Genomic DNA, 13,131 nt, shown 5'->3' with positions numbered 1-13,131 from the left:
CACTTCATCTCACTTTGCACATTCTTGCCGCCATATGTAAGTTTATCCGCCGCTGTCACATCCTCCTTATAGGAAGGGCGCAAGAACCATGCTACAACAGAAGTGGCATCCTCACTGAGGCACAGCTGGCACGGCCATTGTTGCTGCTGCTGCAACCTGCATGGTGGTGGCGGGGGAGAAAGCCAAAGCCGGAGAACATTCCTTCCTCTGCACGTAGGGAATGGCTGGGGGCGGGGGAGTATGGGGCTGTAATGAATCATGGTTAGCCGATGCAACAGATAGTTTCTGTGACCAGATTTCATTGGCGGTTGCTTTGTGAATACATGAGAAAAAGTGCCACCATCTAGATCAACTTGTAGCCCTCCAGATGTTTGGGCCTACCTCCCATCAGCCCTAGCCATTATAGCCAATGGTGAAAGATGGGAATTGAGGCTTTCCAGATGTTCTGGCCTACAAATGGCCCATCCTGCTGTTCCATTTTGCATGCTTTAGTTTAACCCTTCTCCCACTGCTACCCCACTTAATGCAAACTGCTACCTGCTCAGTAAGGGATGGTTAAATCAATAGGGTGCCATCCACTTTCCCCCACCACCCAGATGATCAGCTAGGGCAGGGAAGAGATCACACAATGATTTTTTTAACAGGGGCAATCAGAGAGAGAAGACGTTTTTAAGCCTCCCCAGGCTCTATTTTCCTAGTGACTCAGAAACAGATGATAGGGTGGGAAGAGACTTTTAATCATCACTCTAAACCACCACCCCATCTCCCGAATTCAATAGAAAGGGAGAGGTTTAAACTTCCCCACCTGATACAAATCCACGCATTTGCATAGACCTGAGAAGACAAGAGCTTGTCATTTACCCTTCTGGTATGTGCTAGTCCTTGTGTTTTGTTATGCGATGCACGCTTTTTACCAAAGTTGCCGTAATCAAAATTCATCACTTGTGTACTCAATGTTGTCTAGACATGAGAAGAAAATGTGCTCATGGCACATGCCTTGATAAACAATGCTTGCTCCCTGACTTCAGTGGATACATGCCCAGGTCTGGACCATGACTGGCTAGAGTATTATTGGCTCTCCTTTGGTGGGGGTGGCAGGAAGTTTCCATTTATTTATTTATATACAGCCCCATAGCCGAAGCTCTCTGGGCAGTCAATGGGACTGTTTTAATACTCATTGCTTCTTTTCCAGGGATAACCTTCCACCAACGATAGAGGTGGGAACTACTTCTTGGGAAGCCTCAGATTCCAAGATATCTCCAGACACACACACACACACACACACACACACACACACACACACACACACACACACACACACACACACACACACACAGAGAGAGAGAGAGAGAGAGGCAGTGCACCACCAATGTAGCAGCTATAAGAATATAACAAAGCAACGTTTAAGGGATTTAGCATGATCCTATCCTCATCTAGGTGCATTTATCAGATGTATTTCAGTTAGGTATGACTAATTTTAGATAGATTGGCGTCTCTATATTCAACTCTCAATTCAGGCAATGAGATTAAGAGCGAGATGATTTAATGAAATAATCTCCAAAATCACGTACTTTCAAAATAGGTTACATTCAAGCAGCTCCTGCACACACACCCTCCTCCCCACTGCAGCCTCATATCCCAGGCTTTTCCTAAGACCCCCACAATCCCCTTGAGAGGCTTTTTGGAGGACACATGGGGTTATGTAGGGGGCATGGGAAAGAGTGGGAAATTCCCTTTGTGCAAGCCCCACTTTATATGCAAGTCAGTGTATGTCTTTTTACTGATTAATATGTTAAAAGCAGAATGTTCATTTTAAAAGCTAGTATGTAAAGGCAGTGGCATGTCAAACTAATGATAAAATATTCTGATGGAGACTGTATGGCTTGGAAAAGAAGCTTGATCAGGAACTGTCATTTTGCCACTTCTTTAAGATACAACACTGTAACCTGTCCTATAAGATTTGGAAAAGGTGGTTGACGAAAAAAATATATAGGGCCTGTTTAGAAAACACACTAAGCCATGGTTAGGTCACTAACCCTTTTGCAGCAAATGTTTAGTGTGTTTAAACCATGGTTATGTTATCACCATGGTTCACACGACACACTATGCTGTAATGTTTAGCTCAAACTGCTTAAGCAACGTGGCTTAGCGTGTCATCTGAACAGGGTCGTAGAAAATGTAGCAACAGCTGCAGGCTTTGGGATACAGAGCCCTATTTCTTGCAATCTGACAAGGACCACCAGAAAACGTTTGCTCTTAATCTCCCATTCTCTTAAATAATTCAGCGAGCCTGACATTTTTACCTACATAAGGTAGAGATATTTGATCTGAACTTTTGAACTTCACTTTTGGTATGTTAACTGATGTGTAGGTCTTATTGTGAGGTCTGTTGACTGGATCAATACATTCATTGAATTACCTACAGGAGCTTATTCCCATAACTGTAAATCACCTGTGCTCAAACATATCACTACAGCAAATATATAAAAAGGCAAAGATAATGATTAGCAGTCATTAGCTTTGTTTTTATTTTTTTACCAAGGTGATTCTCCAGTAGAATCTTCAATTCACCATTCTTGTCTGCCTGTTAAGACCCACATTTAGCCACACACATGTGAGCTGCATGAACCACAAATGTTGCTGGCAGTCTGGTGAACAACCAGAGAGGTCTTAAAGCTCCATTTGATAGATACTAGGTTAGACGTTTAATGAGATTGCCATTCCTATTCAACCCTAGTGAGGTTTCACCAGGAGTACAATTCTAGTAGAAATTGAGATACTTCAAATTAATACACCATGACTGCTGAAGTGCCAACTTCAACAACTTTCAATTGTTAAGTTTTAAGCAGTATAAAATAGTAAATTGTATTTGTATTTCATAATTTAAACACAACACCATTAGATTTTCATTTACCTGCAACGTGTACTTTATTCCACAGATTTTAAAAGAATAATTGCTATTGTTTCTCTTCAACACCAGATTGCGTTTCTTTACTGCAATCTGAGTTCCTGTAGGGAAAAGGATCAACTGAAAGTAGTTAACTGAAACAGCTGAGTTTCCTGTAAGAGGTGTATGTACAAGAGCCATGATAGTGTAATAAATAAATAAATAAAATAGTCTCGGGGTGGTTAATGGAGAAATCAGACCAAAGAAGGAAGGAGGAAACTAAGAGATGGGTACAGAGAGGCCTGTGGGCTGGTGAAAGGAGGCAGAGGGCTGAAGGGTAGTGCACAGAGAAGACAGTGAGTGGTATGGATGTAACCATTTGCACACACCTATGGAGTGGGGAAGCAATGACGGTACAGGGAGGCATGTGGCGGCAGTGGAGAGAATGGAATGGAACGGACTTATGGGATATGGCAAGAAAGAAGGGCATAACAGATTGGGGTAAAGCCTTGTGGTGGGGTATGTGGGAGGGAAGAAAGGAGCCAAGAGACCTGAGGGGGTGAAGAGAAGGAAGAGACGTTGATATAGAGAACAGAGAAAACAGTTACAATTATAATAAAAATGTTTTTCTGTCATTAAACTTAGTTGTGTGGGCTTGTGGAATTAATAATGATACAAAAGTAGCCCTCAGAGTGACCCAGGTTAACTTCCTTCTTTTAATATGATCGTTTTACTTTGGGGGGGGGTTGCTCAAGGTAAGCCACCTTGGGCACCCTTTAGATCAGTGTATGGTGTACTTAAATGTACTTAATAAATTTCCCACATGATTAAACTCTTTTTAAAAGAATAATCATGGGAAACTTCCAGGACATGCTGAAATTTGCCAATAGCCCCATTATACTTCTTTGACATCTGAATGAGCACACAGACACACGGGAGCACAGATAAGTCTTTAATGCCTTAGCTTTGGGTTTTTCAAAAATGAGCACGGGATATTTTATGTTGTAGCTTTACATCCTTTATATGTACAATGTTACAACTGTATTGGTAATAAATGGCATTAATGATACTTTTTAACTTAACATGGTGTATTTATAAAATGAATTTATCAAAATACACTTTGCACTAGATAATAAATAAAGTCCAGCCAAACCAACCTACTCAAAGTTAAAATCAACTCTGGCAGGTTCAAATGGGGTATACCGTCCATTATGACTACTACGCTTGCTCCTTTACTTCTGCTCTTCCCACCCCCTCCCCAGGATGCTCATCTTTTGGGCTAAGGAAACACTTGTTTTTCCTGCTGAGATTTCTCATTCCACGTCGTCTTCAGCCAAGCATTGTGCATTTACAATTCTCTGGAAAAGAAAATATTTGAACAACCTTAGAGTAATACTACGAATAGTAAACTTCCCTTGCCAGGAGAATTACTGAAATGAGTTGTAACCTGCAAAAAATAAAGTTGTGCCGTATTTGGTCAAGCCAACCTCAAGCTAAACATTTACTTGGGATCCAGTAACCACCCCTGCATATAAATTGTCATCACTGTTAATATTTTACTCCCCTGTGTTTAGATGGTTTAAAATTAACTGAATTAAAAAACAGCAAGAAGTCTTAATTATAAAGGTCTCTTACGTTAAGCCAGATATGAAACAGCCTTTTGCTGAAAGCTAGTAGTTTTCTGCACAGACACAATTGGGGCAATTTCCCAAACTCTGACCACAAGATCGTGAAAATCCCAGATTTGATTTCACTTGGAGGGGAAAACAGTTATGTTTCTAGCCCTTCCTACAGCAGACATGGTTGAAAACGTACAGGCAGTAGCTCCCAATCAGGAACCCCTTTGTTGCAACTATTTGTGCAAACCCTTTTTGTAAACCGCCCAGAGAGCTTTGGCTATAGGGCAGTATATAAATGTAAATAATAATAATAATAATAATAATAATAATAATAATAATAATAATAATAATGATGTTTAAAGTTTTTATAGCTGCTCTACATGCTGTCTTAAAACTACTTTTGAAACTTCTGGCATTCAAGAAGCATTTGTCAATCAGCATTTGAAGTTGCTGTTAAGAAAGACGTTAAGTATCATCTGGCTACATAGATGTAGCCACAAGCTTTTAAAAAGCCACAGGACTGTTAATAAGAACATCTAATGAAACAAACAATTATAAATGCACAATAGCAAAAAAAAATTCCTTATAGCTGGAATAAAAGTCATTTCCCTAAATCCTTACCAGAACAATATAGTATGGTCCTAACTAAACAGGTGGGCCTGTGAAAACTGTATAGATCAGCCTCCTTCAACCTGGTGTTCTACAACTCTCATAATCTCCAACCAGTGTGGGCAGTGGCCAAGATGTCTGGGGGGATAATGGACACTATAGTCCAACAAATCTGGAGGACACTGAGTTGGGGGAGTTCTACAGCGAGGGCGTAACCAACAACAACACCCTGTCTTTGATGCCACCCAGCCAAGTACCAGGTAATGTCAACACTTGGAACAGGATCCTGTTTGATGATCTAAACATTGGGGGTGTGGGGAGAAGGGGCAGTTCATATGGGAGTAAGTGTTCTCAAAGTAGTTGAGAACTACTACTTCGCCAGCTACAGCCTCTCCTGGACGGGGGTAGCTTGGCCATGGTGGTACAGGCATTGGTAACCTCAAGATTGGATTACTGCAATGCACTCTATGTGGGGCTGCCCTTAAAGCTGCTCCGGAAATTTGAGCTAGTGCAGAATGCTGCAGCTTGGTTGTTGTCCGGAGCTGCCCCTTTCCAGCATGTAACTCCTCTGCTGAGGGAACTGCACTGGCTGCCTATTCGCTACTGAGCCAGGTTTAAGGTTCTTGTACTTGTGTACAAAGCCCTAAACAACTTGGGACCAGGATACCTGAGAGAGCGCCTTCTCCCTTACCAACCTGCCCGGTCACTGAGGTCATCCGAGGGCCTGCTCCTGGTGGTTCCACCTAGATCCATCCTCCGATTGGAATCCACCAGGGGAAGAGCCTTCAGCGTGGTAGCCCCCCTCCTGTGGAATTCCCTGCCTCTGGAGGTCAGGCAGGCGCCAACCTTGTACTCCTTTCGGCGCCTCCTGAAAACATCTTTATTCCAAGAAGCATTTCTTTAACATGCAGCCTTGGATTTCTTTGTTGTTGTTGTTTTTGCTTCTTTTTAAATTTTGTTTTAACTGTTTTATTCTGTTTTTATTTTCATTTTACCTTGCACACCGCTCCGAAATTTTTTCAATGAGGAGCGGTATATAAATATTCTAAATAAATAAATAAAGGTATTCTTCACACAAGCCATTTACGACTTCAAAGATCGAAATGAACCTTCTGAAGTGTACCTAGAAATTAGTCAGGGAGCCAATGAGATCTTTTTGTGAAGACATTATGAGTTTCCTCCATCTATTAGTGAGAATGAGGGGGAACAAGAATTCATGTGGTTGATGAAATGCAGATACTTTACTCTATTACTCACATGTTTCTGTGATGAGATTATAGCAGTGTCCTAGTAGTAGTTGCCTCTGGGAAGAATTATTTAGCAAGAAGAAATCCTGACCCACACATTATTATCTGCTCCATTCCTGGATTTGGTTATGGGGGAAGTACTTTTGGAGAGGGATTACCCTTTGTGCCACTGTGGAGGTTAAGACAAATATAACCTGACTAGATATCCAGTGTAGAATGCAAGAATCTGTTCCTTTGTTCTTGTGTAGAAGATCTACACGTGGGAATCCACCCCTGCTGAGATTTAACTTTACTGTTTGTAAGTCACCTTGAAGGCTTCAGTGGAGGAAAAGTGAGATACAAATCTGTTAAATAAAATAGGACTGTGCACCCTCATATCCTTTCACTGAACTTTGGAAATATTTCATTACTATTTTATACCACACTAGAGCTGGGGTGGGCTACATATGGCTTGCCAGAACCTAGTTCATGACTCCCCGGTGTAAGCAACAGAGGACAAGCTGAGTTTCTCCTCCTTGTGGCTCATGCTTCTTGAAGAACTCTGCTCTTTTGGCTCATATTTACATCAACTCCTTAATGCTGAGGGCACACTATCCCAAGGGCTTTGGTCGCCATAGATGTTCCCACTGACAAGTAGTCCTTGGTCACAAGGACAGCAAGCGGAAACGCAGTTGGCGCAATTGCCAAAAACATCTCACCCTGAACTTTTTGAGAAATGTCAAAACCATGCTGTAACGAAGCCACTACTTTCCTGATCCTGACTAGAGTATATACCTAATTTGAATGCTGCAAGCTTTTCTCAATGTGAGGAATTAGATGCTTGCCATAGTATTAGCAACAGCATCATGCACTAAAGTGTGAGGCTGCAATCCTCTGTGCACTTACTTAGGAGTAACCCCATTAAAATCATTGGGATTTAGTAAACACGTATGGTATCGGGCTGTTAATAATGTTGATACTGACTAATTCTATTATTTCAAAGTGCAAAGAATAATGTAAAAAAAACTTTTCATACCTGGCTAATTGTTGGGAGTTTAGTAAGAAGCATCTGGAACACTGGTGGTGGAAGAGTCTGCTGTAGAACTTGTAGCAACTGCTGTGGCTGTCCACAAACAGCAATGGCATTTGTCAAGTGATCAACACCCTTTTCATATTCTCCTGCATAAAAATAAATAAATAAGCATGTTATACCGGCTTTAAATTGTATGTCATGAACTTCACCTTCAAAGTAACTTTAGAAGCACCAAGGATAACAACCATCTTTTATTTCAAGTAAAAACTGATTTCAACAAATGAGGTAAATGCCCCCTAAGCCACACCTCCTCCTCCATAAATTGGTCAACAATAACAAACAAACAAGCCCATCCAAAGAGCAAGTCACCAGCTTGGGACTTTTAAGCTTAATTTTTTCCCCCTATTCAGTTAATATAATTTGCTTTTATGTTTTTAAAGGGAACTGGATCAAAATACCAATACAGCAAACTGAATCAGGACACTGCAATTTTATTTTCTGATGCAGTTCTTAAATAGAAAAAAAATCTGGTTTGTGACTATTCTTGGACTTTATCACTATCACCTGTGAGACTATGTTCTTGGGCTGTTTGGATGGCTTAATATCTAAGAATCAACCAGGATCCCTATTGTTTATTAATTACTGCTAGAATAGAGATCACAAGTAAATGGGGAAAAATAGAAAGCTGTCATGTGGAGAGAAGGCACGGAATAATTTATATATGGTGAAACTGACCCACTTGATTTAAGAAAGGCAGGAAAACATCTTTTAGGTAGGATGGTTGTGATAACATTTCTACGTCTAGAATATCACTTAGTAATTTTGGGACTTTGAACTCATTAATTAGAAGTCATTAATTCTAAATATAATTCATCTTTTGTAGTCTGGATAGTATACTGAGTCTATGTTAGATCAAAAATAATAGTTAAAAAAACACAATATATAATTCTTGTTTCCGTTTTCTAGGTGTGACAACTTCAAGTAGACTACTACAAAAATGAAAATGTTCTAAACATAACTTGGACTGCAATCTTATACCCATTTACGTAGGAGTAAGTGCCACCGAATTCAAACAAACTTCTAAGTGTATAACATTGCATTGTTTATTTATTTGATTAGTTCCCCACCTTTCTACCAAGAAAATGGCAATCATAAATAAAACTTGATGAAAAAGAATTGTAAAAGAAATACATTTAAATGTTGTAAACCGCCCCGAGAGCTTCGGCTGTGGGGCGGTATATAAATGTAATTAAATAATAATAATAATAAATAATTATAAAAACAGAATAAAAACAACAGCCAACCCAACAGAGCTGCTTACATGCCAAAGGCCTGCTTGAATAAAAAGGCATTTGCCTGTTGGCAAAAGGACAGCAGACATAGGGCACACCTAACCTCTCTCAGAAGGGAGTTCCACAACCTAGAAGCAGCCCAACATGGCCCTCTTTTGCGTCGCCACTAATTGCGCCTCTGAAGGTGTCAGTCTCAAAAGAAGGGCCTCTCCCAAGGATCGTAAGACCCAGGCAGGCTCATATGGCAGAAGGCAGTCTTTCAGAAAGCGTGGTCACTGTTGCAAGCTGACTAATGTTGCAGTCCTATAGAATAACATGGGAGTAAGCCCACTGAACTCAACGAGGCTTATTTCCAAGCAGACATGTATAGGTCTGAGCTATAAAGGACATATAGATTCTTCCGCTTCCTGGGCAATGATTTAAAGAATCAGTATTCTTTTTAGTGTAATGTCTTTTACTCCTCCCCCACCCCTCCCCTGGTAACAAAATTCACAACAACCTTGTGCTAGTAGTTCCTCGCCCAGCTGTATCTCTTCAAGGAAGAACTTCTGAACTGCTTCAGCATCTTTTAGGTCAGGCAACTGTAACAATGACATTTATCCAATCAGCCATTTAGAAGTCATAGCAACACATTCCCCACCCCCACATCACTTCCAAACACAGTACTGTGGAACGTGTATGTGTGTGTGTTGGGGGGGGAGTCTAGAACATAAAGAGCTGTCCAAGTAGAAAGACATTTACTGGGAATATTACATAGGCAAGACATCCAACACCCCCGGATCACCATTTCAACGCCCCCTGAACCACCAGCTTATGAGCACTTGCATTTGCTAAAGAAAGGAACTGCAATTTGTGGAACATTATATCCAAGAAATATGCCAAAATAATTCATATAGGCTTGGATCAAGAAAAGTGCCTGTGGAAGGAGGTTGGAGAAAGTGACTTTCCTGTCCCCCGCCCCCGGAAAGTCTCTCTTAGAGGCTGGGGGTCTTTCTTGAATGGGGTGGGCTGTGGTGCAGGGAGGGAAACAATTAGGTGGATGAACTTTCCACAGGAGGGGAAGTCGCCTTCTACTGTTGCTTCTCTGGATCCAAGCCAACAAATGTATATTGGAAAAGTTGTTAGCTTAATAAATTAAAGCCCAAACCCAATTTGAAAAAGAACTCTGTATACCATGTATAACACAGCACAATAAAAATCGAAGTAAATCTACTAACGTTAATACCTTTGAAAGTCCTGCTCTCTCTTTGGCAAGCTTCTGTTTCTTCCTTCCTATGGATTAAACACAACACCTACTTCAATTTATATATTCTATAGTAATCTATAGATTTCGATTTGATAAGGATATAGAACACCATTTGCCCTCCAAATAGATTTTGAGGAAGAAGGACAGCTCTTGTGCACATTGTGAAATGCGCTATAAAAAAAAAACTTAAGTAGATACCCACCTGCAAATTTGTTTTACCTTTGGACAAGGAACAACCTATAGCAGATTGTCTTTTTGCACATAGAGCAGATTGTCTTTTTGCACATAGAGCAGATTGTCTTTTTGCACATAGAGCAATTAATAACATATGTACAATTACTTCGGGTACTGCATGGAACACACTTCTGAACACATGTTATTTCCTATAAGTGCAACAGCAGGACCACCAGGAAGCTAAGAAGTTCTTAATATTAAACTCTGTCTGTATCTCTCTTAGCCAGGAGCCACACTTCATCTGACCTGTGTGATAAGCTCCATTCCCTAGTGAAAGTTAAATCTCATACTGCCTTGAAGCCCACTTTGGAGGTGGGGGGAGCAGGGGATTATTTTGCTTCAACATCTCTAAGAATAGCATCAGCATAGATGGAATAACAGGTAACTGGAATGAAGCTTTTAATATCATGTGCACCAGCATTTCTTGACTGCCCCGCAAATGAATTGAGAGACAAATGAATTGCTTCGTATTATTATAACCTATTGTAAACCACCTTAGAGAGACAAGTAAGTACAATGCTTATTCAGGCCTTCGTGGAATCTCAGTACAGAGAAAGTAATCAGCTCAAATCTGAGAACACTTTCAAAAACAAGTTGATATAAGCATGCCTTGTTATGAAAGGAAGCTCCAATTAAGGGAGCCAAGTTTTTTTATTTATTACATTTATATACCGCCCCATAGCTGAAGCTTCAAGTTCTTGTTGAACAGGTGAAATAATGCAGAACAATGGGGGAATGCTCTGCATTTTGGATAACTCTACATTTTTCTTTTGCATTCATCCTTATCCTGGAAGTTATAATGCCAACAATACCAGGAGGGTTTGAGAATGCGCAATAAGACAGTATAGTGAGTAGCTAAGGCAGAGTTAAAGAATCTGAGCCCTGAGGGCAAAATCCACTCCTCCTGGATTCCTCATATGGCCACGCCCTCTTCCTCCTGATTGGGTGGTTTCCTGGCTCTTGTGAAGTTTGCTCCTCATTCTAAAACAGTTGAAATGTCCCTCTTATAAGGCTTAGTTACCAACAGTAAGCTTTAAGCTAGAATGTGCTGGTATTTATGACCCTTTTGTCTTCAGCTCTGCTCACCACTGGCATTCCCCCACCCCCCAAATGGAATCTGGTCATCAGGTTGAAAGAGTATTGGAACTCCTGAGCTGAGGAGTCACTTAGATGAACTTTTCTAATTTCCTCCCACTTTAGCTTTACAGATTACAGTTTTACCAAAAGGGTAAAAAATATGGGTTCATAAAGAAACACCAAATTATATTACCCTACAAATGGGACCTGCAACAAAATGTTGCAGTGCATCTTCACCCCTAACAAGAGTGCTCTTATTCAAGGTTCTAACTAGTCAGTCATGCCTTCTTCCAGGATACTGTAATCAAGCAGACCAACTTAATATTTGACTCACCCCTCACTTTTCTTTTTCCAACTGATACTTAATATTCTGTGGCTCCTGGAAGCCATTAAGCATGCTCATGTTTTTGGAGTTTCCTGCTCATTTTGTCTTTTGAAAAATGTTTTACTTCAGCGTATCTTGGGGTTTACCCACGTATGCCAATACCTTGTTTTTGTTTCTCAATAAACCCGTCTTCATTTCACTTCCATTGGCACTTAACTGCTTGAATTTACTTTTACATAAAATTATGATTCTTCAGAGACCAACATAGATTTTGATTCCATAAGCACAAACTAATATAGAGGCAAACCTAGGCCGTTTCTACACCTGCCTTTTCCACCGGGATTGTCCCGGGATCATCCCTGTGCATCCAAATGACACACAGGAGATCCCAGGGGCTGGCAGGGACGATCCCTCCATTTTCCTGGGATAACCCTTAGGTGTAGAAAGGGCCCTAGCCTCTTTCCCATGCAGCCCCAAGAGGAAACATATTTCAGATAAGTGTTTAATGGCATTATCCTATGCATATTTAGACAGAGCCGGCCTACAATTCCCAGCACTCCCCAGCCAGCATGGGGAATGCTGGGAGCTGCAGGCCTTTTTTTCTGTGTGGTCTAAACATGCATGGGATTGCACTCTAGGTTATTTAATTTTTAAAAGAAATCCATACACTTTGTATAGGAACACCTAAAGCAAAGCCTCAAATATGCAGCAAACCTATCCAATCTCAGACTGCATCACACATTATATAGTGGCAAACACGTGCATGCCACTCTGCATACCCACACCAGGGAGTTACAGGCAATTCGTTTTCTGGGGAAATACAAGTCATACAATGGTGAACACACGTTTGTTCCATGCAGGCATTACTTATATGTGTGTGTATGTGTGCACGCGTGCAGAAAAGACACGTACATGTGTGTGCATACGTCTGTTTGGAACAACATGCAAAGCTGAGCTTATTCACACATAAATCAAAACCAAGGAAACTGAGTGAAGGACGCCTTGGCGATGCATGAAGCCAGAGAGAGATGGGTCGTCTCTCTTAAGCAGCCACGTCAAATGCCACCGAAGGCAGCTACAGACGGGTCTCCAGTTGGAGGCCTGGCTCGCTTATCGTTTAGGCTTTGGGCTGCCACAAATAAGCCCCTCAGGCGCGCCCCTATACAGCCACCCCTGAGAACATCCTTCTCCAGCCGCCCCTGGGCCTGGGAAGTTTCAAAACGGAGCAGGAACCAGAGCTTTGAAAGCAGGCTGGAGGAAGCCGGGGCGGGCGGAGGAGGGGGGGCTTTGCGGCAGTGCGACCCTCACCCACCCAGCCGTGGAGGGAAGGAGACAGGGAGGCGCGAGGAGAGGCAGGCGAGCAACCCCGGTTAAAGGGAGCGGGGAAGGCAGAGGGGGGGGGGGATCCGATCCGTGACTGCCGGCGCACGAGGGGAGCGGCCGAGAGACTCACGTTCCCGCAGCCGGTTCTTGAAATTGGGGTCGCTCCTCCTCTTGCGGTCGAAGTAGATACAGTAGCCGATGAACAGGGCCCCGCAAAGGCCCGCGGCGATGGCGCTGCTTTTGCCCCCCATCATCGTGCC

General features: G+C 41.8%; 1 protein-coding gene and 1 non-coding gene across 2 annotated transcripts; both read right to left on the bottom strand.

Annotated features, from left to right (window-relative positions):
• Positions 1 to 3,825: 3,825 nt before the first annotated feature.
• On the bottom strand, positions 3,826 to 13,131 carry TOMM20 (translocase of outer mitochondrial membrane 20). The gene is made up of 5 exons (XM_063124363.1): positions 13,002 to 13,131; positions 9,892 to 9,938; positions 9,166 to 9,247; positions 7,378 to 7,520; positions 3,826 to 4,245 (listed from the first exon to the last, which is right to left on the bottom strand). Exons 1-5 carry the CDS (start codon positions 13,123 to 13,125, stop codon positions 4,201 to 4,203), a joined length of 441 nt encoding a protein of 146 aa, XP_062980433.1. The 5' UTR covers positions 13,126 to 13,131; the 3' UTR covers positions 3,826 to 4,200.
• Positions 10,840 to 10,979, bottom strand: LOC134398563 (small nucleolar RNA SNORA14). The gene has a single exon (XR_010025431.1). It is a non-coding gene; the product is annotated as a small nucleolar RNA SNORA14 (small nucleolar RNA).

The sequence above is a fragment of the Elgaria multicarinata genome, chromosome 4 (genome assembly GCF_023053635.1).
Source record: "Elgaria multicarinata webbii isolate HBS135686 ecotype San Diego chromosome 4, rElgMul1.1.pri, whole genome shotgun sequence".
NCBI classification, from domain to species: Eukaryota; Metazoa; Chordata; class Lepidosauria; order Squamata; family Anguidae; genus Elgaria; species Elgaria multicarinata.
This window is presented reverse-complemented; position numbering and strand designations above follow the sequence as displayed.